The sequence below is a fragment of the Phoxinus phoxinus genome (genome assembly GCF_949152265.1).
Source record: "Phoxinus phoxinus genome assembly, chromosome: 1".
NCBI lineage: Eukaryota > Metazoa > Chordata > Actinopteri > Cypriniformes > Leuciscidae > Phoxinus > Phoxinus phoxinus.
The window spans coordinates 8689711-8716719 of record NC_136876.1 but is presented as its reverse complement, the minus strand read 5'-3'; the positions used below and the strand labels follow the sequence as shown (position 1 = coordinate 8716719).

The 27009-nt window shown below is 39.5% G+C and overlaps 4 protein-coding genes across 6 annotated transcripts in view; 2 read left to right on the top strand and 2 right to left on the bottom strand.

The window, feature by feature from the left end:
* LOC307001012 (uncharacterized protein) overlaps positions 1 to 27009 on the bottom strand; it is a 573545-nt gene that overhangs the window by 441563 nt on the left and 104973 nt on the right. The gene's annotated exons all lie outside the window — the stretch shown is intronic.
* LOC307000534 (L-asparaginase 1-like) overlaps positions 1 to 27009 on the top strand; it is a 56993-nt gene that overhangs the window by 1969 nt on the left and 28015 nt on the right. The window contains exons 2-3 of the mRNA XM_079616176.1: positions 16202 to 16332; positions 20360 to 20474. Coding sequence (XP_079472302.1) covers positions 16228 to 16332; positions 20360 to 20474 — 220 coding nt within the window. The 5' untranslated portion in view covers positions 16202 to 16227. The remainder of the gene's footprint in view (positions 1 to 16201; positions 16333 to 20359; positions 20475 to 27009) is intronic.
* LOC307009800 (piggyBac transposable element-derived protein 4-like) lies at positions 208 to 2963 on the bottom strand (the record flags this gene model as incomplete). The annotated part of the gene is made up of 3 exons (XM_079633890.1): positions 208 to 527; positions 1607 to 1632; positions 1681 to 2963. 3 exons carry the CDS (start codon positions 2961 to 2963, stop codon positions 208 to 210), a joined length of 1629 nt encoding a protein of 542 aa, XP_079490016.1.
* LOC307000995 (uncharacterized protein) lies at positions 21536 to 26041 on the top strand. Of its 3 annotated transcripts, XM_079617073.1 has the most exons (14): positions 21536 to 21674; positions 22161 to 22228; positions 22570 to 22715; positions 22994 to 23074; positions 23188 to 23299; positions 23406 to 23540; positions 23625 to 23687; positions 23805 to 23831; positions 23929 to 24000; positions 24089 to 24163; positions 24760 to 24970; positions 25127 to 25287; positions 25381 to 25468; positions 25636 to 26038. In XM_079617073.1, the coding sequence occupies exons 4-12, from the start codon at positions 22994 to 22996 to the stop codon at positions 25137 to 25139; spliced, it is 789 nt and encodes a 262-aa protein (XP_079473199.1). In that variant the 5' UTR covers positions 21536 to 21674; positions 22161 to 22228; positions 22570 to 22715; the 3' UTR covers positions 25140 to 25287; positions 25381 to 25468; positions 25636 to 26038. The 3 variants fall into 3 exon arrangements, with proteins under 3 accessions (XP_079473199.1, XP_079473198.1, XP_079473197.1); XM_079617072.1 differs by lacking the exon at positions 22570 to 22715 and having other exon boundaries at positions 21542 to 21674; positions 24092 to 24163; positions 25636 to 26041; XM_079617071.1 differs by lacking the exon at positions 22570 to 22715 and having other exon boundaries at positions 21542 to 21674.

The window sequence follows — 27009 nt, the reverse complement described above, 5'->3', positions numbered from 1 at the left end:
AATATATTTAAAATGAATAACAATCAAAATAGTATCATCATAAACAAACAAACAAAAATCTATAAATATACTCTAACTTGTGATAAATGTTTTTGTTTACAAACAAACTATTATACATACCTTTATACTTAATAATATAATTACAATAAATAATAATTTAAATAGTATCATCATAAATTAATTAATATACTCTGACTTTTTACAGGCTTAATAATGCTTCAGTGTGTGGTACTCCTCAAAACATGGGACAGCACACAAGGGAGTGTTGCATGGCACACACATGTGCTTGGTGAGGCGCCTCTGCTTGCCCTTGCGTGTGCTGGAGAGGCAGACCTTGCAGTGCCGCCTGGTCTTGCTGCCCTGGGAAGTGGTCTGAGGGACTTCAGATGGGAAATGCCTGGCTGTAAGGCGCAGAGGAGTGTCCAAGGCAGGACGCCCGCCTTTGGTTGGCCCGCGCAATGTGCTGTACTCCTCCAGCAGCCCTCTCATCAGGTTCGTCCTGAATTGTAGGGAGGTGATTTCCTTTCCTACTCACAGTAGAGCACATCATATAGGGAGTGAGGAGAATAGAATAGTATGTGACAGTGTGGTCTGTTTATTATTGTGAATTTGTCAAAGGGTTAGTTCACCCAAAAATGAAAATAATGTCATTAATGACTCACCCTCATGTCGTTCTAAGCCCGTAAGACCTCCGTTCATCTTCGGAACACAGTTTAAGATATTTTAGATTTAGTCCGAGAGCTTTCTGTCCCTCCATTGAAAATGTATATACAGTATACTGTCCATGTCCAGAAAGGTAATAAAGACATTATCAAAGTAGTCCATGTGACATCAGTGGGTTAGTTAGAAGTTTTTGAAGCATCGAAAATACATTTTTGTCCAAAAATAACAAAAACTACGACTTTATTCAGCATTGTATTCTCTTCCGGGTCTGTTGTCAATCTGCGTTCACGACTCCGCAGTGACGCTGCTGACGTGTTATCTGGTGTGCCCGAGCTTCGTTTACAGTCTGAGGGAGACGCACGATGTAAACAAAGCAATCTTCGCAAACATGTCTAAGGATTTCGACACAGAGGAAGACTTGCATTTTTTTGCCCATCCATATTTATTTGAACCCGAATACTACACGGACGAGATAACACGTCAGCAGCGTCACTGCGGAGTCGTGAACGCAGATTGACAACAGACCCGGGAGAGAATACAATGCTGAATAAAGTCGTAGTTTTTGTTATTTTTGGACAAAAATGTATTTTCGATGCTTCAAAAAATTCTAACTAACCCACTGATGTCACATGGACTACTTTGATGATGTCTTTATTACCTTTCTGGACATGGACAGTATACCGTATATACATTTTCAATGGAGGGACAGAAAGCTCTCGGACTAAATCTAAAATATCTTAAACTGTGTTCCGAAGATGAACGGAGGTCTTACGGGCTTGGAACGACATGAGGGTGAGTCATTAATGACATTATTTTCATTTTTGGGTGAACTAACCCTTTAACACTTTAGATTACATTAATTAAAAATAATAATTAAATAATTAATTAATAATCACTTTTTATCTTTATATTTATTATTAGATGATTTGTATCCATTTCTCACCAGTAATTTGCCGGTAGACGATGTGGCTGTTGAGTAAAACAGTGTCAAGTACATGAAAAAAGATTTTCTAGTACCACTTGGTAGACTTTCTGGTGCATTCATGAAAACCGATCATCATATCAGCTTTGTCAACTGCCCCCATCTTTTTGTTATACTCCAGCACACAGACTGGCTTCATCCTTGGTTGCCCAGTGATGTGATCAAGCTTCCCTGTGGCTGCCATACCAGTTGGGTGGACTGTGGTAAGGACATGAACATCCCTCTTGTCATGCCATTCCACCTCACCTTTTTTCATCTTACAGGTGAACTTTGGCATCCCTTTCCTGTTTGCGCGCACAGTCCCACAAGCTCCAGTGCCAAGTGACAAGAGGTGCTGGAAAAGTGTGGGACTACTGTACCAGTTGTCCACATAAAGAACATGACATTTTCTTAGGTAAGGTGCTAGAAGTGTCATCACAACGGACCCAGAAATCCCAAGTCCTGGGTAATGTTGGATGTCAGTGGTAGATCCAGTGTAAATGATCATGTCCTCCACATAACCAGTTAGCACATCACACAAAACAAAAAACTTTACCCCAAATCTGTGCCGTTTAGATGGAATGAACTGACGAAATGCCAGCCTGCCTTTCCACTTCATCAGAGACTCATCCACACACAGATCCCTGTATGGCACAAAAATGCGATGAAAGGAGGAGGTGAGAGCAGTGAATATATTTCTGATTTTTTTCAGCGGGTCGTTGGAAACTGCTGTCGCATTGTTTGCGAAGTGAAGACAGCGGAGGAGCAGAAGGAAGCGATCCTGTGAGAACAAAGACCCAAAAAATGGGGTCAAGAGCATGGGGTCTGTGCTCCAGTAATCACGAAGTGATGGTTTTTTTATCACCCCCATTAAGAGAACTGACACTAAAAATGTGTACATTTCAGGGATATTTGTTGGAACCCATTTAACCAGCTTTCCTTTAATTTCCCTTTCTTGCAAGTCAGAGGCATAGCGGTTTGTTTCCTCCACAATTTCTCCCATGACATCTTCTGTGAGGAACATTTTAAAACAATTGACCTCACTGGGTGATTCTGGTGGATTTTGCACACCACAGAGCTGGTTGTCAAAATTGCCTGGGCCAGGAGGATTAAAAAGGTTGGTTGCCTGCCATAACAATGAGTTTACCTCTTCTGCCTCATTTGGGACTGGTGTCGTCTCTTCATCTACAATGTTGTCAAGAGCTTCAAGGTTTGGGGGAAGATCTTCATCGCTGTCACTCTCTGCCTCGCTGTCAAAAATCTCCTCATCAGAATTTAAAAAAAAGTCCTTAATTTCCTCACTTGTCAGTTGTCTTCTTTTATATACATTTTCTGTCATTTTCTCTGAAGTTGGTGAGCTTGATTAAACTTGTGTCTTTAAATGAGAACAAAGGCGAGTGTGAGGTAACGGTGACGTCAGCTCTTCATCATCAGCGGGGAAAAAAAGACTCGCAATGCATGACAGTTAAAATCTTTTTTATTTTTTTATACAAAATATTTACAAACTTGTAGTTATTAACATCGTTAAATATATGTAAGGGAACTCCTAATGTGATTTTAATACTTAGAGAGAGAAAAATATCATGTTAGTTGATCGGTAAGATATCACGGGCTATGGGCGCCGCCATTATTTGTTTACAACACTGATGGAGAGTTGGACTCGGAGCCTGCTGGATTTACAACATGCAAGATCATCCATGTCTCCCGAAATATATGACCGTAACCCCCGCTTCACTGCATCTCACGCGACGCTCCTGCTTGACGCTCATGAACTGCTCCTGCTCCTGGGGCCTGTTTCAATAAGGAGGTTCAACCAACTCTGAGTTAAAACTTGAACTCTGAGTTGACTTACCCTGAGATGGGAAACTCTGAGTTTTCGGTTTCAGATCAGCTGAAATTAGTTAGTTCAATCAACTCTAAGTTGACTGACTCTGAGTTAAGCGCGTGCACCACAACTATAAAAAGCCATTATCAATGGAGCCCAGATATTATGAGTCACCATGGCAACAGCGCCAGACACAAAGAGGAATTACTGTTATACAGTGTTGGGTGTAATTAATTACCAAGTAATCTAAATATTGTAATTTAATTAAAGGGATTACTCTTAATTCTTCTGTAATTTAAAATAAAATCTGATGTAATTACATTAAATAGGCTACTGCATAGACTATAGAACAATTCTGTATAAAACAATAGTGGATTTAACATACATTTTTAAAAGGTATATTTTGAATGTTACCTTCTCCCTCTCACTTTGGTCAATTCAAGAATAATTCATGCAATTGTATATTGTTCATTTTGAAAGCATTAAAAGTGCAGTTTCTTGTCTCTCCTCATTGTATTGTTCAAGTGGTTGAGGTTGATATGGGACTTAGTAATTAATAATAAGTAGACCAATACTTTCTAAAGATAGTAATTATTACATTAATCTAATTACACTGTTGAAGATGTCATTTGTAGTTAGTAATTAATAACTATTTTAGAGTAACTGTTATAATATCAGGTGAAACTGGAAGAACAGTTATTCAACCTAATTTTAATTTTCATGAAGGCTAGGTGCAATCCTGCAGGCATTAAAAGAATGTGGCAGCAGCTGAAAATAAAAAAATATATAAAAACATAATTCAATCAGGTAAGGCTTGAGCATATCATGGGTGTATGCTATCTGACTTTACAAACATTTGACATATTACATAACTAAATAGCATCCAGTGTCTAGCAGTGCAGCAGCATTTTTGGCTGAGGGAATTCCTTCATCAGAGTCAGTCACTCCCGGAGATCCAAGGGCCTTCATAAAATGTAAGAGGTCTATGTGTTATTTTTGATATAGGGTATTTTTGATATTTCCATTTATTTTACTTTGGGTTGGGTTTTTCGTTGGTCCCAATAGATTCTGATATCTATTGGGACTAATATCTATCTAGAGACTAATATCTGTCTTTTGGAGCCTCCTGTCCCAACAGAACCCCAGACAGTTGTAAGTTGCCTACTCAATACACCAGAAATGATGACAAATAGTGTTATAAAGTGTACAAATGCTCATCTTCACAGGATGATGGGGATGAAGAAACAGTTTCGGCTGCCACAGAGAGGCCTACAGGGTAATGTTAATATTATGTGTCTACACATCAGACAATCTACACATTCACATTTGTATGTGGTGTAGCCTATAGAATCGAAGTTTATATCTAAGTATAAACGGACATTCTTATCCCCCAAGTGATTTTCAGTAAATGCCACAGTTTAATTCTGTAGAATTTGTTTAGAACTACATGATGTAACTCTAATGTACTGTATTTTCAGTTGCCAGTTAAGGAGTTATATATAGCTACTTCATCTTATTCATTTCTTTTTTTAAACAGCGGAAAAAACAGCAATAAATAAATGTACAGAAAGAATGAATGAAGTGTTTAAACACCGCTTCCTCTTTAAAAAAGGGGAGGAGACCGCAAGAAACTCTGGGTTTACCGAAGAAAACCTGCTCCCAACCAGGTTAGGTTCACAGAGTAAGTTGCCATGGTAACTGACTCTGAGTATAAGTTACCCCTCTTTCAGAAACGGGCTTGACTTACTCTGCTTTCTCGGGTTTGATATACCTCCCATTCTGAAACAGAAAACCCAGAGTTTCCCTCATTTCAGGGTTAACATACTCAGAGTTTTCACTTAACCTCCTTTCTGAAACAGGCCCCTGGTGTGAATCCACTCATTGATCAACATGCACGCACGCCGAAAAAAATACGCGCTGCTCACGACGCGCTGACGCTTGCTGTGTGAAACGGCCGTTTTATCTACAAGGTGTGTTTGACTCGAATAAATATTAATATTACATCATGTGTAAAAGGTTATTTTGCTGTTATAAATATTAGTGCGCAATAATAAACTATATATTTGTTATTGTGTAATGTAATTTAAAGTGAATGAAACCTAAAATAAACATTAAAATACACTGAACAGTTGTGATAATGATAAGAACTGTGCACGTCCGTCTGTGGCTCAGTGCCAGTCAAAGCGGGAAAGCAGTAAAAGCAAAAGTTTGAATTTTTTAATTTGGCAGTTGATCACGTGATTCACTGAACGTTCTAATCACACCGGTGTGATCGTACGCTCCAGGGACCAGCCAAGACTGATCACACCGGTGTGATCGTACGTGTCAAAGGGTTAACAACAGGAAAAATGGTCGGCGCGCCCAACGCATGGTGTAAAAAGGTTGTCCCTATTCTCTTAATGAGTAATGGGTGTTTTGGGCTTTACATGCAATACATTTATTTATTGTGGAATATTTAAATGACAGAATTTAATAAGTGGAAAGACTAAATCCCAGCTAACAGACTTTTGTTATAAGAACGTTCTCCAAACGTTCAGTGTTGGTTCCGGGAATGTGAAAATGTCCAGTTTTCTTGACGTTAGAGGAACGTGTTTTAAAAGGTACACAGAAAAAAACTCCAGTGTTAAATGGACTTTGGACTCCATGGATTGGAGTTTATTTGGCTCCAGCCTCAAGAGTGTAAAGTGTTAAAATATGAGTGTTAAATTAACACTGAAGAGTATTAAAGTTAATGAGATAATCAAGTGATTAATTGAGTGATGAATGAGCATTATTGAAGACACCTGATGTTAACAAGCAGAATCGCCAAAAGGAGAAAATATAATTGTTAAGTCACCATTATGGAGATCAGTGTTTGCTTTAGTTGGGCTCTTGACCCTTAAACTACTAACTTTAAATTTTGTTTGGCTGCTGCATGAGTTACGACAGCTGAATAAACAAAGAGATAATGTGATCAGGTGATGTTGGATGGAAAATTTTCATAATTTGACCTGAGTCACTAAACCTATAGTTAAATTGTTGATTAAAGCAGCCCTATAATTCTACAGCATATGGTTTTCAGCTTTTCTGTACAATCAAAAAAATGTTTAACTAATAGTTCTGATAAAAAAAAAACAGACTTTGAACCAGTTTATTTGTTTAAACACACTTGACATCAATAATCAGCATATGAATCTCAACAATGGTGACAATAATAAAGCATGTGCATTCTGGGTACCACCAATCAAAACTCATCCATTGGCTCCCATCATGCATTGCTGTATGAATAAATTATGATCTGAATTGTCTTAGTAATTTCCATTTCCTAATTGGATATTATTTTTGTCACCATTGTTGAGATACATACACTGATTATTGATATCTGTGTGAGCCTAAGAGAAAGATTTTTTATTTATTTATCAGAATATTTTTTATAACAAATCTTTTGGATAAATGTATATCGTCAATGGATCTTATGATGTAGAATCACTGTGATGCTATAATCAATAATATTAATCTAAATCAGAGATTAGGCTCTAAATGAGGTCAAATGATTATTATGTTAAGACACGACCACCATCACTTGATCACCTTTTTTTTTGTCCATCTGTCTGTTATAACTCAGTTACAACAGCATAACAAAATCTAAAGTTTAACATGTAAGGGTCAACTGGCCAACTAAAGTAAACACTGATCTCCATAATGGTGACTTACAATTCGATTGATTTTCTCCTTCAGTGATTCTGCTTGTTAACATCAGGTGTCTTCAATTATCCTCAATCATCACTCAATTAATCACATAATTATCTCATTAACTTTTACACTCTTGGGTGTTAATTTAACACTCATATTTTAACACTTTACACTCTTGAGGCTGAACCAAACAAACTCACAGGAGAGTTAATTTATAACACTGGAGTTTTTTCTGTGTACCTTTTAAAACACGTTCCTCTAACGTCAAGAAAACTGGACATTTTAACATTCCCGGAACCAACACTGAATGTTTGGAGAACGTTCTTATAACAAAAGTCTGTTAGCTGGGATGCTTCTCCAGAGAACAAACGGATCTACTTGAGCCCGAGGTTAAAGAGCAAGCAGACCATCTACAGGACAATATGTACGCGTGTTGTGGACCCGTCTATGGCGCACATTACTAACACGCTCTTTAAATAACAAAAACATACTGCGCCATTGACTTTAGAGCAGGTTTCAGTTGGTCAAAGGCTCAGTCTATTTCAGTTCCTCAAAATAGCAACGCTCCAACAATACACACTACTCGTTTTCAGACCAACAGTCTATGCATTTGCTATTTAAACAACGTAGTGAAAATGATAACCGCGTCGGGCTGAAACTAGCAAAACACACTTGCGTCGCGCCTGGCTCTGCAGGTGTAAAGGCAGATCGGCCGATGAGTTGACTGATGTGTATCCGCATAAGAGTCTGAAGAAAAACGTGCTTGTCCAGAGTAGTTAAGAATTTAAATCTTCACATATCTAATACAACAAAGCGAACTGTTCATTTGATTTGCACATTCTGGTGGGTGTAATGTTCCTGAAAAAAAAAAAGATTGCGTTCAAATCAGAACCTGCATTTATGTGGAGAAAATAGTCAAAACAATGTATACTATATTTAAATGTATAAAATTAAACGTTTTTTTGTTTGCTTTTTATTTTTAATTGGTTTTAATTCTCCAAATATTCAGTGTTGGTTCTGGGAACGTGAAATTTTTTTCTTATAACAACAGTCTGTTAGCTGGGTTGAGACAGTCCTGTCGTACTCTTTAATCAAAACACATTTGAGCTCATCAGTCGACCAACATATTGAGCGTACGAGGAGCACGGGCGTGTCTCTGCAGTGGCATTACGTCGTCAGCTTGCAAAGTTTAATGGGATAGACCAATGGAAGCCTAAAGGATAGTGTTGTCAATGCCCCCTGTTCTGTAAGTCCCTATTTTCTCTTTCAGTAGTGAATAGACCTATTTTCACAAGCACACAACGTATAAGGGTGACATGTTTATACTCTGCATTTGTGCAAAAGGATGCAGTGCTAAATTAATACATGCTAATTGTTTTTCCTGCATTTTCAGCAATAAACACCTTTGGCCTGACAACTGGATGGCAGTCACAAATATCTTTATTGTTGTTTTGTTGTTGTTTTTTTCTTTTTAGATACATCTTTCATCATAATTTCTTAAAATATTTAATGTTCTTTTACGTTTACTTATTTATAGACTTATGTATATTGAGTGCTGTATTGTATCTCAACTTCACAGTTGTGACTCATTAATTTTCCTTTTTGTTGTTGTAAAATAACAGTTGTAGAATTTATACTGGTCAGATTAAGACATTCAAGATCATTTACTAAAATCTATTCAATTATTTTCTCCATGATTTAATCTGATTTCTGTTCTTCGTCTGTCTGCACATCTTTTGTACAAGAGTTAACATGACAAGGTGTTGGCTGCTTTGACCAAACTCTGATATATCAGGTCTAGTAAAGACTGGATCTAACACATAATTTCTTAACTTTTCACCTTTGTATAACACTGATGAAACATTTATCATTTGACATGAAACTTTATATAGTTTAAAAGAAAGCACAAGACTCTGACTGGGACAGCTAGTGATGTAGTCAAGACCACCTTAAAGGCATCAAGTCAAGACCAAGACCAGTGTTTCCAGACCAAAGCAAGACCAAGACTTTGAGAGGTTGAGACATAGACCAAGGCCAGACCGGCACTCCTCAAGTTCATCTGAGAGATTCACATTTACAAATCCAAAACTACATATTAAATAATTTAAGAAGTTTAAAATACACATTTTTCAATATAGAAATATGATGGTAAAATAAATAAAATGATACATTTTAATATACTAAAACCACCAGGAGGTAGCGGCAAATCGCAGCAAAATGAGTGAGTCGAAAATAATTTATTCAACCGATTCTTTTCATTTGATTAATTAATTCAGCACACTGTTAGACCTTACCAGGTCTTTTTTATTTGCAGTAAAATACTGTCCACACTGTTGTCAGCTGGTTACTGTTATTAATCTTTGGAACACTGTTTTTAGTATTTTACTGTAACTTGTTTGTATTGTTTTTTATGGTACACTATTGGCAAGGCAACAGTGTTGCTAATATATTACTGTTTTTCTAATGTACATTTTATTACTGTTCAAATACAACCCCACAGGAGCATCATAGTGTCCACGCTATACAGTAAAAGTAACATTGACGCAGTGAATATGTAAAGGCGGGCATACACTGTGCGATTTTCGTCCGATTTTAAGCCGAATTCTGACTCGTGCGACTCTTTTTCGGGGTCGGGGCATTTGCAGCTTTGTCGTGCGTCGTTTGTCGTGCAGTGTTCCTGCAGTGTACAGGGAGAAACGAGAGGCGATAAAGCTCTCCCGACCGGCAATCGGATGGTCGGATGAATTTCTGGCATGTTAGAAATTTTGGTCGCTCCTCGTGACTATACAGTTGAAGCAGAGCTACGAGCCGATTGCCCCAAACTCAGTGTTTTTTCCCTCACTGCGCCTGCGCAAAAACACAAGTTTAACCATTTCACAGCAGCAAAAAAAGAAAAAGAGAAAGAAAACCGAAAAGAGGGAGATCTTTAAGTTCTGTAGCTCATACTATCTTCAAATTACTGTTGCGTATCTCAGTATGATGCTTGTTTTGACAATATCTCATACATGATATCGTCTATAGGGGTATTGTACCCCGTGATACATTGTTACACAGGGTTTATCGCGCTGATTCGCAAATATTTCACACGTATAGTGTGAGCAGTGCAGTCGCAGCTCGACGCTCGGACCGTATAGTGTGAGCACATAAATCCTGAGCTTTGGCATTACATGCGATCTACTTGTTCAGTGTGAGTAGGTACCTTGCTGAAATCGCACAGACATCGCACAGTGTATGCCCGCCTTAAGTCAGCGGTCCTCAACTCGAGATACTCCTGCAGAGTTTAGCTCCAACCCTAATCGAACACACCTGAACAAGCTAATCAAGGTCTTCATGATTACTACAAAGTTACAGGTACACAACAAAATCTGTGTAAAGCAACAATGCTCAGAGGACATATAGGCTGCGTTCACACTTGGCATTAACATGCGACCTGTATCTGGATGTTGTCCACATACACATTGAAAAGACGAGTGTAAACGCGCTTCTGATCGGAATGTTATCCGATCAGCGTGTCCAGTTTCGGAGGTAGTCGAGGACGCATTGTGATCGGATCTCAGTGTAATGTAAACGCAATCCAGCCATCGTGTCTGCATTCACAGGTGGAGGTCATTTAAATCCCCGCCCTGTCTCCCCACGTGCTGTCAGAAAATAATGGCCAGACGCAGTTTAGACAATAAATAAAATTTATTTGAACCTTACAATAAACGTCAATATTTAAAACAGTTTATTTAGACTTACATGGTACAGTGTGTGTCATTTTTCATTTTAATAGTGCAACATTATCTGAAGAGGCGATCGCCTGTACAATCACAGCTGTTAGTCATGAGATCTTAATGAAGAGCGTGCGCTGCTATGCCAGAGGAATAATAGGAATACACTTTTAATTTTTTTAATGTTTTAAATGTTGATTTTTTTATTTATTGTTTCAGCATGTTTATTAATCTCCCATTTCTGTTAATATAGTCATTGCATGCTATACCCTTAAACCCAGATGATCGATTATGTGACTTGTGTTTTTTTTTTTTTTATAACCCAGTTATTTTTGTATGATCAACTCTGGAAATATTCCTTCATTCAAAAAACATAATTTGATTTAAGGATGGAGATTGCACAGCAAAGTAAAGTGAGTGAGGGAAAGCAATTGGGACATTGCTTAATTTGTATAATCTTTACTCTTATTGGTGTCGTGCTACAGACCTAAATAATTTAAATATTATGCAGGAAACAGAAATCCGATCGGTTATCCAGATACAGAGGCTACTTAATATGAACAAATGTAAACGCACCGTGTCCTGATTGGCTAATAATCCGATCTGCTTGATCGGATCATGGTGATCGCATGTTAATGCCAAGTGTAAACGCAGCCATAGTCCCAATCTGTCCAATATTCCAACAAGTGGTAAAAGTGTTAAAGTTAATGAGATAATTAAGTGATTAATTAAGAGATGATTGAGCATTAGTGATGAACACCTGATGTTAACAAGCAGAATCACTGAAGGAAAGAGGAACACAAGAACTACAACTGACTTCAGCCACAGTCTTAGATGAAATCAACTGAAGATAAAATACATGAAATCTGTGAAGATCTCAGCAGAGGAGGATTAAACAACTCCACAAACAGCATTACCAGCTTCACTTATTTCTGTTCCTTGCTGGTGGAATGATCTCCCCACCCTCATCCGGAATGCAGAATCCCTGACAACATTCAAAAGACAACTGAAAACTCAACTCTTCCGTGAGCACTTAACATATAAAAATAATCTTCCCTTGTCTGGCTTATGCTACTCTGAGCAATGTCTGAATTTGTATTTTGAGCACTTCCTGCATTGTATTTTGAGCACTTCTTGCATAGTTTTTTCCTCTTCACGATGACTCCCTAGCTTTAGTCCTCATTTACAAGTCAATTTGGAAAAAAGCGTCTGCTAAATGACTAAATGTAAATGTACTAACCAGATGGATTTTTTTTCTGTTATGCTTATAGAGAAGTTATTGTTGAGAATTATCAGAGGTTTAGATGTTGATGTATTATTGATAAAAATACAATGCCACCATTTTGGAGATCAGAGTTTGCTTTAGGGGGCTTTCACACTGGGCTTGTTTGTTGGACCCTGGTGCATTTGTGTGCATATTACGTCATCGCAAACATGCTTGGCGCATGATAGAAAACAGAAAGAAATTATGCGTAGCTGAGCGAACAACACAGGTTTGCTGTGCGTGTTGCAAAAGGTGGTCTTCTGCTGCTTGCAAACGGACTCTTTTGAGGAGACAGTGGATTTCCAAATTTGTTTCCCTGATTCCACACACTATACGCGAATACACTGCAGGCTCACTCTCGCTCGTATCCAAGGTAAATCATCAACACTATCATCCATTACATGTGTTTTATTTATCTAAATCCATCATAATAAGCTAAAACACATGCGCAAGTCACTTTACTTCCTGAACAAGCGCACACCCGAGTCCGTGTTGCTTTCACATTCACGTGAACCGCGGCACGGTTCTGGAGCAACCAAACTCAGACCACCTCCTCAGGTAGTCTCGGGTTCGGTACCCCAGTGCTCACCCGGGTCCGCATGACAGCGTTCACATTAGTGATTTTTCATGTGAACTGTGCCCCGTTCCCAACTAAACTGCCAGTGTGAAAGCCCTCTTAGTTGGGCTGTTGACCCGTCACTTCAACAATCATTGAACCCGACACAATCATTACGACGGATGTTTAAACACAAGAAAAAATACTGTTACAACATCAGTTAGACACAACATAAAAAATCGGCACATGAATCTAAGGCGACAATAAAAAGACCATCCAGCTGCATCAATTATTCAGATTTGTACTATGCTGGCATCCACCATGCATTACACTAAACTTTTGTCACCATTGTTAAGATTCACATGCTGATAGTTGATCTCTGTGTGTGTCTGTTTGATGATGGAACTCAAAATGTCTTATACTCTGTATGATTTGAATATTCTCTAAAACAACTGATTACTGAAAGATTGCTGGATGAATACAGAGCTACCATGATCAATAAGACACTGGATGAGATCAGCACGTCAGACGTGTCCAAGATGATTATGGCATCCTCACAAAAGCCAAAAACACCTGAACAAATTCCTCCAAATAGCAGAATTGTGCCACCCCACTTCTAGCAAACGTGGAATGATGATCTAATAGGGCTGGGCGATATATCGCATGACATTGTTAGGCGCATCTCGTCAGTAAAGCCGGTTCCTTGATTAGTAGTAAATCACCATCACCTGCTTTCAGATGTAGCAGCATTTACTACACCAGGAGTCCTCAACTCTGGAGCACGAGATCCACTCTCCTGCAGAGTTTAGCTCCAACCCTAATCAAACACACCTGAACAAGCTAATCAAGCGCTTCATGATTACTACAACGTTACAGGTACACAACAAAATCCCCAGTGTTAAATCAACATTGCTCAGAGTGCATATTGTCCCAATCTATAGAGTGTTAAAGTTAATGAGATAATTATATGATTAATTAAGTGATGTTTGAGCATTAGTGATGAACACCTGCTGTTAACAACTGTTTTGTCACAAGTCTACTGAATTGATTGTTGAGAGTTGATATTTAAGTGATCAAAAAAGTATGCTACCATTATGGTGGTCAATGTTTGCTTTAGTTGGTCTCATGACCCATTGAATTTCCAAAGCAAACTTCTTTTTTGGAATGGTGTTTCATGATAAACACTTGAGCTTTGCTGATCAATAAGTTCAAAATACAAATATGCTTTTATGCGTGGAAGACGTTTAAATGAAATTCATAAAGAGATATTTGTTAAAGGTCATTTGACACAAAATTATTATTTTATTTTGGTTATTGACTGACGTTCAGGTATAGTAAATGTGTAAAAAAAGGTATCATAAAACAATTGTCAGTGATAAGAATGCACATGTATATCTTCTAAAAATATACACTTAGACATCAACACTCACCATACAATCCTCAACAGTGGTGACAATAATTATCCATACTGCAGTGCATGCTGGGATTTTTTTCAAATTATGATACCCAGCATGCATTGCAGCATGAAACTTTTTGTTTATTGTCACCATTGTTGAGATTTGTATGCTGATGTTTGCTGTATGTGAGTTTGTTAAAAACTCGGAAAATATTATATTGTACGCACTTCACAGTTTTAAAATTCCACACATTAAATAATGGATGTAGTTTCACAGAGTTGACAAGGCAAACCCCTCAAATGTATTAATGACCAAACACTGATTAATGATTTCACATTCAATAAGTTCAGGTTCCAATGATAAGCTGCTATCATATTCTGATTTTACTGCTTTTAAAACATTATGTATGTTGTTGCAGAATAAATTCTATCACAGAGAGTGACGGGTCAACAGCCCAACTAAAGCAAACACTGATCTCTATAATGGTGGCATTATATTTTTACCAATAAAATATCAACATTTAAACCTCTGTTAATTCTCAAAAATAACTTCCGTAGAAGCATGGCAGAAATCAAATCAATCTGGTTAGTAATAAGTGAAGCTGGTAATGCTGTTTGTGGAGTTTGTAGACATCTAAGGCTGTGGCTGAAGTCAGTTGTAGTTCTTGTGTTCCTCTTTCCTTCATTAATTCAGGTGTTCATCACTAATGCTAAATCATCTCTTAATTAATCACTTAATTATCTCATTAACTTTAACACTTTTAACACTCTGTAGAATGGGACAATATGTACTTGAGCAATGTTGATTTAACACTGGGGATTTTGCTGTGTACCTGTAACGTTGTAGTAATCATGAAGAGCTTGATTAGCTTGTTCAGGTGTGTTTGATTAGGGTTGGAGCTAAACTCTGCAGGAAAGTGGATCTCATGCTCCAGAGTTGAGGACCCCTGTACTACACAGAGCCGTAGTTAACTGACAAGCTGAGCCATATCGCATTAATTGTCGCAGGCGATACGTCCGCGATACTTATGCGATATTGCTCAGTTTGTCAGTTAATTACGGCTCTGTGTAGTAAATGCCGCTACATCTGAAAGCAGGTGATGGCGATTTACTACTAATCAAGGAACCGGCTTTACCTACGAGATGCGCCTAACAATGTCATGCGATATATCGCCCAGCCCTATGATCTAACCCATAAAAATAGAACAGAATTGAATCTTATCTGCGCTACATTATACATTAATGTATGTACCCAATATTATTGCAGTATAAGATTCAGCAGCACTGCAAAAATCAGCTTTCAACTAACATGAAAGGAAAAACAATGGTGATACATACAGACATCAAAAATCAGCGAATGAATCTCAACAATGGTGACAATCAGAAGTGCCATGCTGCAATGCATGCTGGGTTCCAGCATAGGACAAAACTCCCAGCATGCATTACTGCATGAATAAATAATGCAGCTGAATTCTCCTGTTATTTAGTTTAATTATAAATATTAGCTTTTATTTTTGCTTTTTGTTGTTGTTGTGACTTTTAGTAGCTTTCTTTGTGATGATTTTAAAACTGGCAACAGGTAAGCATCATTTCATGCTTTCCTTTGCTACAAATGTGTTTAACACACACACTGTCACAGCATCCAAAAAAAACACAAAAAGATATAACGAGAGTTGAGAACCCAACTAATGGCTGTTCGATGTTTTTTTGTCAAACACATTTGCAGCAGCAAAGAAACGCTATAGTACAATGAGATCATGTGACGCTTGCTTGGGTGGTCCACCCAAGGGCCACCACTGCATTCCACGCTGATAACCAGATAACCATTCCACATGTGCCAGATGTGAGCCGGATCTGGGCCGTCACAATGTTGTTATGTGGGTCGGTGAATGAGTCAATTTCTGTGAACAGTCTAACACAACGAGTTAGAACAACTTTAACAGAAATGAAAGAGCTGAAATAACATTTAACCATGAACAGAAATTAAAAAGCTGACATGTTTTGTGCATGGTTAAATGTTATTTCAGGTTTTTAATTTCTGTTTTATGCGCATGTGCCAAAAATACTCATGAGTTTGAAAAATGCACTGTCCTTCATGTTTCTGATAAATACAGGCTTCATAGAAAGTGTTACCGAATTTACTTTTTTCTCCAGTGAAATATTTACAGATCCAAATTAAGATGTTGTCCTGGGTAACCTCCTGCCTGAAGAATACAGCAACAGCGACACCCATTCCAAATGGTTCAGGACAGCCAACTGAAAACCATGCAGATGATAAACCCAAGGTAAATATGTGTTGTCTACAACATTACACTGCAAATAAAAACAAGAAAGAACTGATAACAGTGGCAACGGACAATAAGTAAACAATAAGTAAAATAATAAATAGCAGTTCTCTATTTAACAATTATTACTGATAAATCACTGTTTTTAAAAACGCATTTACAACCTCTGAAAATATACACTGACACATGAACACTTATCTTACAATCCTGAAGAGTGGTGACAATAATTATCCATACTGCAGTGCATTCTGGGATTTTTGTAATATGGTGATACCCAGCATGCATTCCACCATGACACATTTTGTTTATTGTCACCATTGTTGAGATTCAAATGCTGATTTTGAATGTGTATGTCCGACTAAAACGTCAGATAAAGATATTTTATTCACTCCATAGTTTTAAAATTGCACACTATGAACAATTGGTGCAAAACGTAATACTTATGATGTAGTTTCACAATAACACAAAACCCCCAAATGACAAAAGTATTGATCAGTGACTTTACATGCATTCAGGCCAGGTTATGATGTATGCTTTATATATTAAAAAAAGGTTAATTTATCTTGATTCCCTTCCCCTTTCCGAAGCACCAGGGTCCCTGGCCTAAACTCACGCTGGACCCGTCCTAGTTCCAGCAAGGAAGAGAAAGGGGCCAGGTCTTGCTGCGGCCGGACCGCCCCTAAAGAAAGCTTGTGTGCTTTTTCCAGCACCCTCTTTGGCTCAGGCGGTTGGAAATGTGTTGACTGCAGACAACGGGCCCGTTCTGATTTACTTACACACCCCTGCAAACAAACGCTGTGGTAACAGCGACCCACATAAAGCACAATATGAGCAAATTTCCTCTTCCAAACATGAGGGTGACCGGGTCCCCGTTACATGGCGGCCCGCACCCAGATTTCATTCAACCCCTAGTACAGTGGTTCTCAACTCCAGTCCTCGGGACCCGCTGCTCTGCACTTTTTATGTCTCCCTTATTTAACACACCTGAATCAGATCATCAGCTCGTTAGGAGAGACTCCATGAACTGAACTGAGTGTGTCAGATATGAGAGACATACAAAATGTGCAGAGCAGCGGGGCCCGAGTACTGGAGTTGAGAACCACTGCCCTAGTCTATCGTGGCCAAGGCCTGGGAAGCTATCCCCGATATGTCAAAATGGGTATTGAACACAATAAAACGAGGTTACTCGCTTCAATTCGCTCGCAGACCCTCGCTCGCAGTTATCACGCCGTGGTCAAGACATCGGTAAGGAGCAACATGGCTCATGTCCTCCAAACCAAAGTGTCAAAATTACTAGCGAAAGGGGCTGTCGAGACAGTTCCCCGAGCACTGAGAGAGTCAGGTTTTTACAGCCGTTACTTCCTCGTTCTGAAAAAGGACGGCAGCCTCAGTCCTATTTTAGAACTCAGACACCTGAACAAGGCCCCCATGAAATGGCTGTTTAGAATGCTGACTACCAAACAAATCTTTGTGGAAATTCGTCCGAGGGATTGTTTTTTCTCAGTGGATCTGAAAGATGCTTACTTTCACATCCAAATAGCCCCCATCACAGGCCATTCTTGAGATTCGCCTTTGAAGCGCAGGCATATCAATACACAGTTCTGCCGTTAGGACTGTCTCTAGCACCCCGTACTACCTTTATGAAATGCATGGATGTGGCTCTCTCCCTCTAGCCTGGCTAACGCCAGACCCAATTCTCGTTGAGACTTGGGTCTGGGAACCACATGCGCATTTTCTCGTATTTGAGGCGTGGTTTACGAATGCCCGGCGCCGTTTATTGGGTGCTAAGAATGTCTATCAAATGCGCCTGTACGTAGCTCATAGCCAATCGTTTCAATTATACCAGATGACGTATGTATAGACGCCAAAAGCTGCTCTTTTTTCAAAATAAACTTGCGTTCTAAACTACTTAGAACAATATCTAAGGCTGCATCAAAAGCGTCTGCTGCCATGTTGAATCCATAGATATAAACAAACTGCTTAGTTGTGTCGCATGTCGTCATCGTCTTGCTGCTCCCTCCCCGTTCTGTGATTGGTTCCCTAAACGAGGCGAAAATCAGGTCCATGGTTTCCAGACTGCCTTTCAGCGTGAATAAAATCGCGCTGCGCAAAGGCAGTATGGGGAAACCCAGGCTACTCTCCCTCCTGAGACAGCGGGGAATGCACATTCTGAATTACTTCAACGACTGGCTCATTCTGGCCCAGTCAGAGGGAGAGTTACAGATTCACAAGACCTGGCTCCTCAGCCATCTAGAACGCCTTGGGCTCAGGATAAACTTTTTCAAGAGTGTGCTGACTCCCAGCCAGCGTATAACGTACCTGGGAACAGTTATCAACTGTGTTCAGATTAGAACTTGGCTCACGCCAGAACGCGCTCTCTCTATTCAACAGCTAGCTGCTTTGTTCAAAGTCGGCTCCTTCACACCGCTCAGAATGTTTCAAAGGGCACTGGGCCTTATGGCCTCTGCGTCATCAGTACTCCAACTAGGCCTACTGCGCATGCGCCCCCTTCAGCGCTAGCTCAAATCTCATGTCCAGGCGCCATAAATCACGGCTGTGTCAAAGCCCTGGCCCTTTGGAAGGACACCAGCTGGTACCAGTCTGGTGTGAGCATGGGTCTGATTTCAAGGAGGAAGGTGATTTCAACAGGTGCTCTGTACGAGGGCAGGCCTGTCTCCGGCATCTGGTCAAGTTCGGAGAAGTGCCTACATATCAACTGTCTCGAAATGAGAGCTGTTTTTCTAGCCCTAAAAACCTTCCTCACACACCTGGCAGGTCACCACGTTTTAGTCCGGACTGACAACATGGCGGTGGTGTCATATATAAATGGCTAGGGTGGTCTCAGGTTGCACAACATGTACACCGTGGTTGAACAGCTCCTCACATCGGCTCAGGCCAACCTGCGCTCGTTCAGAGCAGCGCATGTACCGGGCATACTGAACCAGGGTCTCGAGACAACATTCCCCCAGGCAAATGGTCTCTTCACCCTCAGACAGTTCTTTTGATCTGGAGTGTCTTCGGGCAACTCTCAAACAACTCTCAACTCTCAACTCTCATTGCCCAATATTCTTTTCAAAGAAAAGAGATGCGCTGGCCCATGACTGGCCCAGCCACCCTCTTTATGTGTCGATCTCGATGCTCCCTCAGGTCATTTAACGGATCAGGAAGAGCAAGTGATTTAACGGATCTGGCGGACCCAGACATGGTTCCCCAAGTTGACGCAGCAGAGACAGCTCTCTGGCCTGTTCCGCTGAGGAAGGATCTCCTCACGCAGGCGAATGGGACAATCTGGCACCCCCGTCCCGATTTGTGGGCCCTCCATGTATGGCCCCTCAACGGGTATCCAAGGACATCTCTGAGAGAGTCTTAAATACTATTGCTAAGGTGAGAGATCTGTCCACAAGACGTCCCCTATGCCCTCAGGGTTCAATGTTCACCGCCTGGTGCTCAGCTCGGAACCTGGACCCATATTTATGTAAAGTACCACTAGTACTTTCCTTTCTACAAGAGCTGCTGGACGCGGGCGAGTTGGTCCCCCTTCAGGCTCAAAGTGTATGTGGCCAGCCAATCTTTGGGAAAAAGCTAACTGATTGTACGCTTCCTCAAAGGAGCCAGGAGGCCGACTTAAAGCCACTTTCGCTTAAGACCGCACTCCTGCTAGCCCTAGCATCGGTCAAGCAAATGGGCAATTTGCAAGTGCTCTCCGTAAACGCTTCCAGTCTTGAGTTTGGGCTCAAAGACTCCCGAGTTGTCCTTAAACCGAGACATGGCTATGTACCTAAGGTTCTCTTGACTCCGCTCAGAGCCCAGGTTATCTCGCTATCACCTCTTTCTCCGTCGGAAGATGATAGAGACTTGAATCTGCTCTGCTTTGTCAGGGTTTATAATTTACACTAGATAGTGTTACATTATGCACCACAACTTCAAAATAATTATATTTTAAACTAGACTTCTCAGCAATTCTGAAGATATTATAAATTACAGCAATACCTCCCCCGTTTCTTTTCAGACTAGTTTTGTGTTTAAGTTGCAGAAAACGGTCTGCCTGAGCACCGCGGGTCACTCCAGCCCAAATGTCAAGGATCCAAAGGTCCTGGTCATAAACACCGGAGGAACCATTGGTATGATGGAACATGAAAATGGTAAATATGATCTCGAAGAAAAGTTAAAACAAATTTCTTTGTTTTCTTATTTTAAAAAAAAAAGTGTATCTCAAATCAGTCTGTTTGGTTTTTCTTTTTTTAAGTTTATCTCAGATCAGTCTCTTTGTTTGTTTCTTTTTTTTAAAGTTTATCTTAGATCAGTCTCTTTCTCAAATATTGAACAGCTTCATTGTCAAAATCAGAATGCCCGCGATTCTAGCTCCTATAATTCCATTGATACCCTTCTTCTAAGGATTCAATCCTCAGCGTGTTTAAACGTTTTAGGGTTATTCTATACAGCACTACCTTAGAGGGTAGGCCGGCCACTTTAAACCACGGTATTCACGTGTATCAGGAATCCATGCGAGCAGCGGTAATGATAGCTTTCGTTAATTGCCACATATCTCTGTAATCTTAAACCTTGCAACAGCATCGCTTGTAAGTATTTATTGATTTATAACATCCCCACTAACACAGAATGTTTAGGGAACGTTAGGGAACGTTAGTTTATGGTTCTCTAAAGGTTAGTTTGAACCAAACCAAAAACGAACGTTTAGGGAACGTTCCCTCAGGGTTATAACGTTCCCTAAACGTTAAGGGAACCAACCAACTAAAACGTTCTCCTGTGGTTGCACTGTACCTCCACACAACGTTCCCGTTTGGTTGTTTTTGGTTGTTTTTGGTAATGTTTATTTAAACAAGCTCCATTTAAGTTTTTGACGTAGCATATAAAAGGTTTGCAGTCAGTTGATTTAATTCACTCAAAAATTATTGGTCTTATGAAATCCAAGTAAAATAAGCAGATTATCAAAAGAATATATTTAATTTTAGACTGATCAATTTAGCAAACAATACTTTTGTGCCTGATTTCGTTTTTTTAACTGTATTGGTTGAAAATACTTAAAACAAGAATCTATCAATCGAACCATTTTCACAAATAAGAAAATTCACTTCCAACAAAGTAGCTAAGTTCAGTGTACAAATTCAACCGTTACACCCCCACGCCAGTAGGGGCAAGCCTCTGTTTTCAGGTGACCGATTGAAATCCTGTCCTGTGTCCTGACTGACTTCCGTGTTCTGCGATTTACACCTATGATTTACACCAAAGTCCTTCTGGATACACAACTTGCCTGGGAATCCGTCTTCTTTCAGTGGCAATTTCGTGTAAATGGACGCTCAAGATAAATTGTTTGAGCACAGGTATGGAGCCCTTAACGTTATAGTGCTAGTTCATTTTCGTCTCTTTAGAAATACACACGTTGCACCCACTGTTTGTGATTTTCACGTAGGATAATAATAGTTCGGTAAAATATTTTTAGAATACTTTTCTGCTATCACTGTTAGAATACATTCATGTTTAATTTATTCCTGTACCGTTGGCATTTTACACTCACTTATTTGCATGTATGCAAAGCAAGGCCTCTGATTAGGTGGCAATGGCGTCAATGCGTCTCTATTCAGTAATTTTCAGACATTCCAATGCCGTGTTAAATGTGTCTGATCGCTCCTCTATCAGCTTTAGAAACTGGTCAGACAATAACAGCTATAGTCTACATAATCCTATTACTGAAATTGACAATCTAAAACAGTGAAATTAAAAAAGCCATTTCACTACATGCTAATCTTGAGCAATATCATTTTCTCCTTTTTTCCACCTTTTCTCACACCAAACAACGACGTCATCAGAAAGCGCATTTTGGGAAATGTGTGGATCCGACCGTTCGCATTTCTGTGTTTCTATGAGCATCATTGTGGTACGTGTATGTTTTTACGTATGTTTGCCTGAACCATGTTTGTACAACTAAACGTAGCACAGACTGTGTGTATATATTATAAAATAATCTGTATAAGTTAGTGGATGTAATGTCCGTCCATAATGCTCGAACGATGCAGTAAGTTGTCTGTCTGCTTACTCGAGCACATACGGATGTGTAATGTCACACACTGTAGCATTATACTTTTACGTTTAAACAGTGCATTAAAAAAAACAAACTCCTTATCTAATGTTTAAGAAAGAAATAACATATATTCTTGGTCGGAGATAGCAACACTCCATTTTAGTTTAAAATTACCCTCTAAAATGCTGATTGGCCAGGTTTGCTGACGTCAAGGCATGTGACGCAACACGGACGTTCCTGATTGGCTGGAGGAAATGGATAGAACTCAGTAGACCGTTCACTATCAGGAAGTCTTGGAAAAACAACCAACAACAGCAACCATCGAGCTTCACATTCTCAAAAAGTAAGTAAAATACGTTACAGTTTCATGGTTGTAATGCAAGGGTTTGGGGTTTAACTTTAAGCCGTCTTTCTCGTGGGGCTTTGTTATATTGCGGTACTGCGTATGTTCATATGACTGTTCTGGGTCCTGTAGCCATGGTATTATCTTATGATACAGCCGAGGGATGTATGTAATGTTATGTATGCTGTAAAGCCTGTTACATGGATGTAACGTTAACGTAATAACGCAATCTATGTTGTGCTCTATGCCATGCCAATAATGCTGTTGTCTCTTAACAGATGAAGAACTTCACGATTGTTGAGTTTTCAGACAGTGCTATGGAGGTTGTGCCATCTTCATGGGTGGACAGATCTACAGGGGTATGGAGTTGTTGTGTAGATTTCTTTTTCTTCATCATTTCTTTTACCATTCTAAATGTTCTCCTCACCACACTGTAAGAAATTATCTGAAATAAAGTAAATTTTTCCAAAAGGCCATCCTCTGCTACTGGACTGCACATAATATGAGGGCCCAAGTCAGCGCCTTCCATTTGCCCAACAAAAGCTGGGCCAAATATGCAGTCAAGAAAATCTGGCTGTGTACAGGTGACTTATTGGTGCTATACTATATATAAATAAATATGTTTTCTCTGTATGGAAATACTGCTTTGTTCGGCTACTGTCTCACAAAAACTTTGTTCTCTTAATGTAGATTCCTACGACAAAGCCATGAAAAAATGTCGGCGACTGATGGACACTTCCAGCATTGAGACGAAAGACGATGCGAGTGTCCACAAAAGGCAGTGTAAACGCCCAAGGAGGTTCATGACGGATTCTTCAAGTGATGGTAAAACCTTAAGTACAGACATTATTTACACAATTAAAATTTTCTTTTAGCAATCTGTAAAATTTTTTTGGTCTTTTATTTCAGATGAATCTGTTCCACAAATGAGAAAGAGTGTGAGAACGGAGTGTGTGTCTGGAAGCCCTGTCCGTAAGTTAACATTTAAGAAACCTGAGTCATATTTCCTACCATGGAACTACTGACATTCAACCTAGTGCATATCATGTGACTATTCTGATGTGTTTGTCTCTTCCTGCCTGTTTTCAGGTCCGCAGCTGCCTCCACCACCTGCATGTAAGTTTTTTTTTCTTCTTTTTTTTTCTTCCTCCTCCATTTGCAAGAAACCTACAATAAATGAAGTGACCAATATTCATATCTACTTTCTTTTTAGATGAGTCAACACCACACAGAAAACCAGCCGGTCGCCCAGAATTGGATGGGTCTATTATGACGCAAGCTGAGGGTACAGTGGCTTTGCATTTTCCATTTCCAATTACTATTTCTTGACAAGGAACTTGAGAGTAACTTGACTTTTTTGTTGTTGTAAACAGCAGAACTCATCACACAGAGGGAGGTGAGACATCACACAGAGGGAGGTGGCTCAGCCATGGAGACGGAAATGAGCGGTAAGAAGACTCACTTAAAGGAACACACCGACTTTTTGGGACTTTAGCTTATTCACCGTATCCCCCAGAGTTAGATAAGTCCATACATACCCTCTTCATCTCTGTGCGTGCCGTAACTCTGTCTGACGCACCCACCACTAGCCTAGCTTAGCACAAATACTGGAAGTAAATAGTTCCAGCTAGCATACTGCTCCCTATAAGTGACAAATAATGGCAACATTTTCCTATTTACATGTTGTGATTTGTATAGTCACAGCGTGTACAAATAACAAGGTCACATGTGAGACAGCCATCTTCTAATCATATACATACTCTGAACTATATTCTCAGAAGGCCGAAGCACTGCTACTTCTGCGGAGTGATTTACTCCAACTCTGAGCGAACTCTCTGCTCCTCACCACGGGGGTTCTCAGGGGCTACAAGCAAATCACTCCCCAGAAGTAGCAGTGCTTCGCCTTCTGAGAATATAGACTTATCTAACTCTGGGGGATACGGTGAATAAGCTAAAGTCCCAAAAAGTCGGCGTGTTCCTTAAGTTGTTCACATATTCAAGTAATGTATAACAACTAAAACTAACATAATTAATTTTTCCATAGCCATGTGGACATCCATTACCCGTATGGCACAGCGAATGGAAAAGATGGAGCAGAGGCTGGATGAGGTGCTCATGCTCTTAAGGAGCTCCCAGTCCCAGTCACATCCCTCTGCTCCTGTCGATGATATGTTGCTGTCGCCCTGCTCGACAGTCACAGAGCTGGAGGAGTTTGACAGGAGTCTCGGTCAACAGGAGAGGAGGGGAAAAAAATGGTAATTAAGTTGCCATAGTCCTGCCCTAAGATTAACACTATATAATTGCATAACTTCAAATATCATTATAACTGAACTGACGGCTCTTACAAAATGAGATTGTACAAGCTCTCCACTTTGTTCTACATGTATAATTTGTATTTCTATGTTTTACAGCAACTTTTCCTGACAACTCTTGGAGGTTCGACCAGAGGTACTGCCATCCGTCACATGCTACGGCGAGTGGCAACCAATGACGTCCTCAAACAGTTTAGTCTGCTCGGGCAGAAAGGCAAAGAAGGCCTTCCAGGACCTGACAATCTGCAGGGTTATAACAGGCAGGTGTTATTTTATTGTTCACATCAGTATTATGCTTAGCTTGGAGGTTTTAATTTGACTTGTAACTTTACTTCATTTTGACTTTACTCTAGCGGCCTTCCAGAAAAACTTCCCGGCGGTGACTGCAGCAGAGACGGAGGACTTGATTGGGCAAGTGCTGAAGTTTGCCCCACACAGACGGTAAATTAGAATACTTCTATGTGATGTTCATAATTATCAAAGGAATGGGAAAACTATCAATATTTGTCATAATAAAAAAAACAGGGTTGTTAGTAAGGCAATTTGTCTTGCGTTTGTCAACGTGTTCATTCTCAGTATGACATATCAAACTTTTGTTTATTTTTTAGGCCAGCTGAGAAGGACTGAGAAGGGCTGATCGGTCAAGACAATGGAGCTCTTTTTTTATTTATTTTTAATTAAACAATTGTATTTTTGCCACTTTGGCCATTCACTTTATTGTCCCTTTTCAATGTGAAATTTGTCTTGGACTCAAAGCTGCATTTATACACAACATATATACATACACACAACAACATATGCACAACAACAAATGCACTTTACATTATCATTCCAATATGCATCTTGCACACTACATTTGCACTCTTCATCACACTCTTTGTACTTAAATTTCTGTTTTATTTGTATAGTTGTAAAACTGATTCTATTCTTGTATTTTTTTTTTTAGGCCTTTTATATTTTTTGTATTTTGTAATTTTATATTGTCTACTCTATATTAAAGTTTTAAATCCCATCAAGTTTGCCTGTTCATTCATTCCTGCTAACATATAAATTCATTTCTGCTTGTATAATAATTAATTCCTGCTTATGCACAGACAGTTTAAAGTAATAATAAAATTGGTACCATTGTTAGATTTTTAAAGGTTAGTGGAATGTAAAAATAACCTTAGGGGATCGTTCTAGGAACGTTACCTAAAGGTTGCAACGTTAGGGGAACGTTCTAGGAAAGTTACCTAAAGGTTGCAACGTTAGGGGAACGTTCTAGGAACGTTACCTAAAGGTTGCAACGTTAGGGGAACGTTCTAGGAACGTTCCCTAAATGTTGCAACGTTAGGGGAACGTTCTAGGAACGTTCCCTAAAGGTTGCAATGTAACCAAAAACGAGCGTTCCCGGAACGTTAAGAAAACTTTCCATGGGAACCAAAACCTAACCTTAAGGGAACGTTCCCGCAACCAAAAACGAACGTTCCCGCAACCAAAAACGAACGTTCCCAGAACGTTCTGGGAACCATAAATTGTTACCTGGGATGGTTGTTTATAATACTTGCATATAAATCTGAACTGCTACAGTTAAAGAGAGTTATTAATAATTTTTCGTTAGGCTATTGCATAGGCACATTGGGCTTGTAAAATGTCACGGTTAATTGTACGCATTAAAGAAAACTACATTAATGTGGATATTGCAATTGTTGTTATTTCCAGGACATTATTATTATTATTGAAGTATGTTTATTTGTTTTATTTGTAGTTTCACTCCTGACCCAAGACCATTAAACCTGTGGGCAAACAAACTTATTGTCTTCAGAGTCGTGTGAGGGATGGGAGTTTTTCTGACTACCAATACACTAAAATTATGTTGAGGACAGTACAGTACGAATCTTCAGCGTGTTTAACTGTTTTAGAGTTTATTCTGTCCTTTTTTTCCAGAAGACTTACCACATCTAAACTGCCTCCCAGTCATTATCATTGCTAAATTGCTAAAT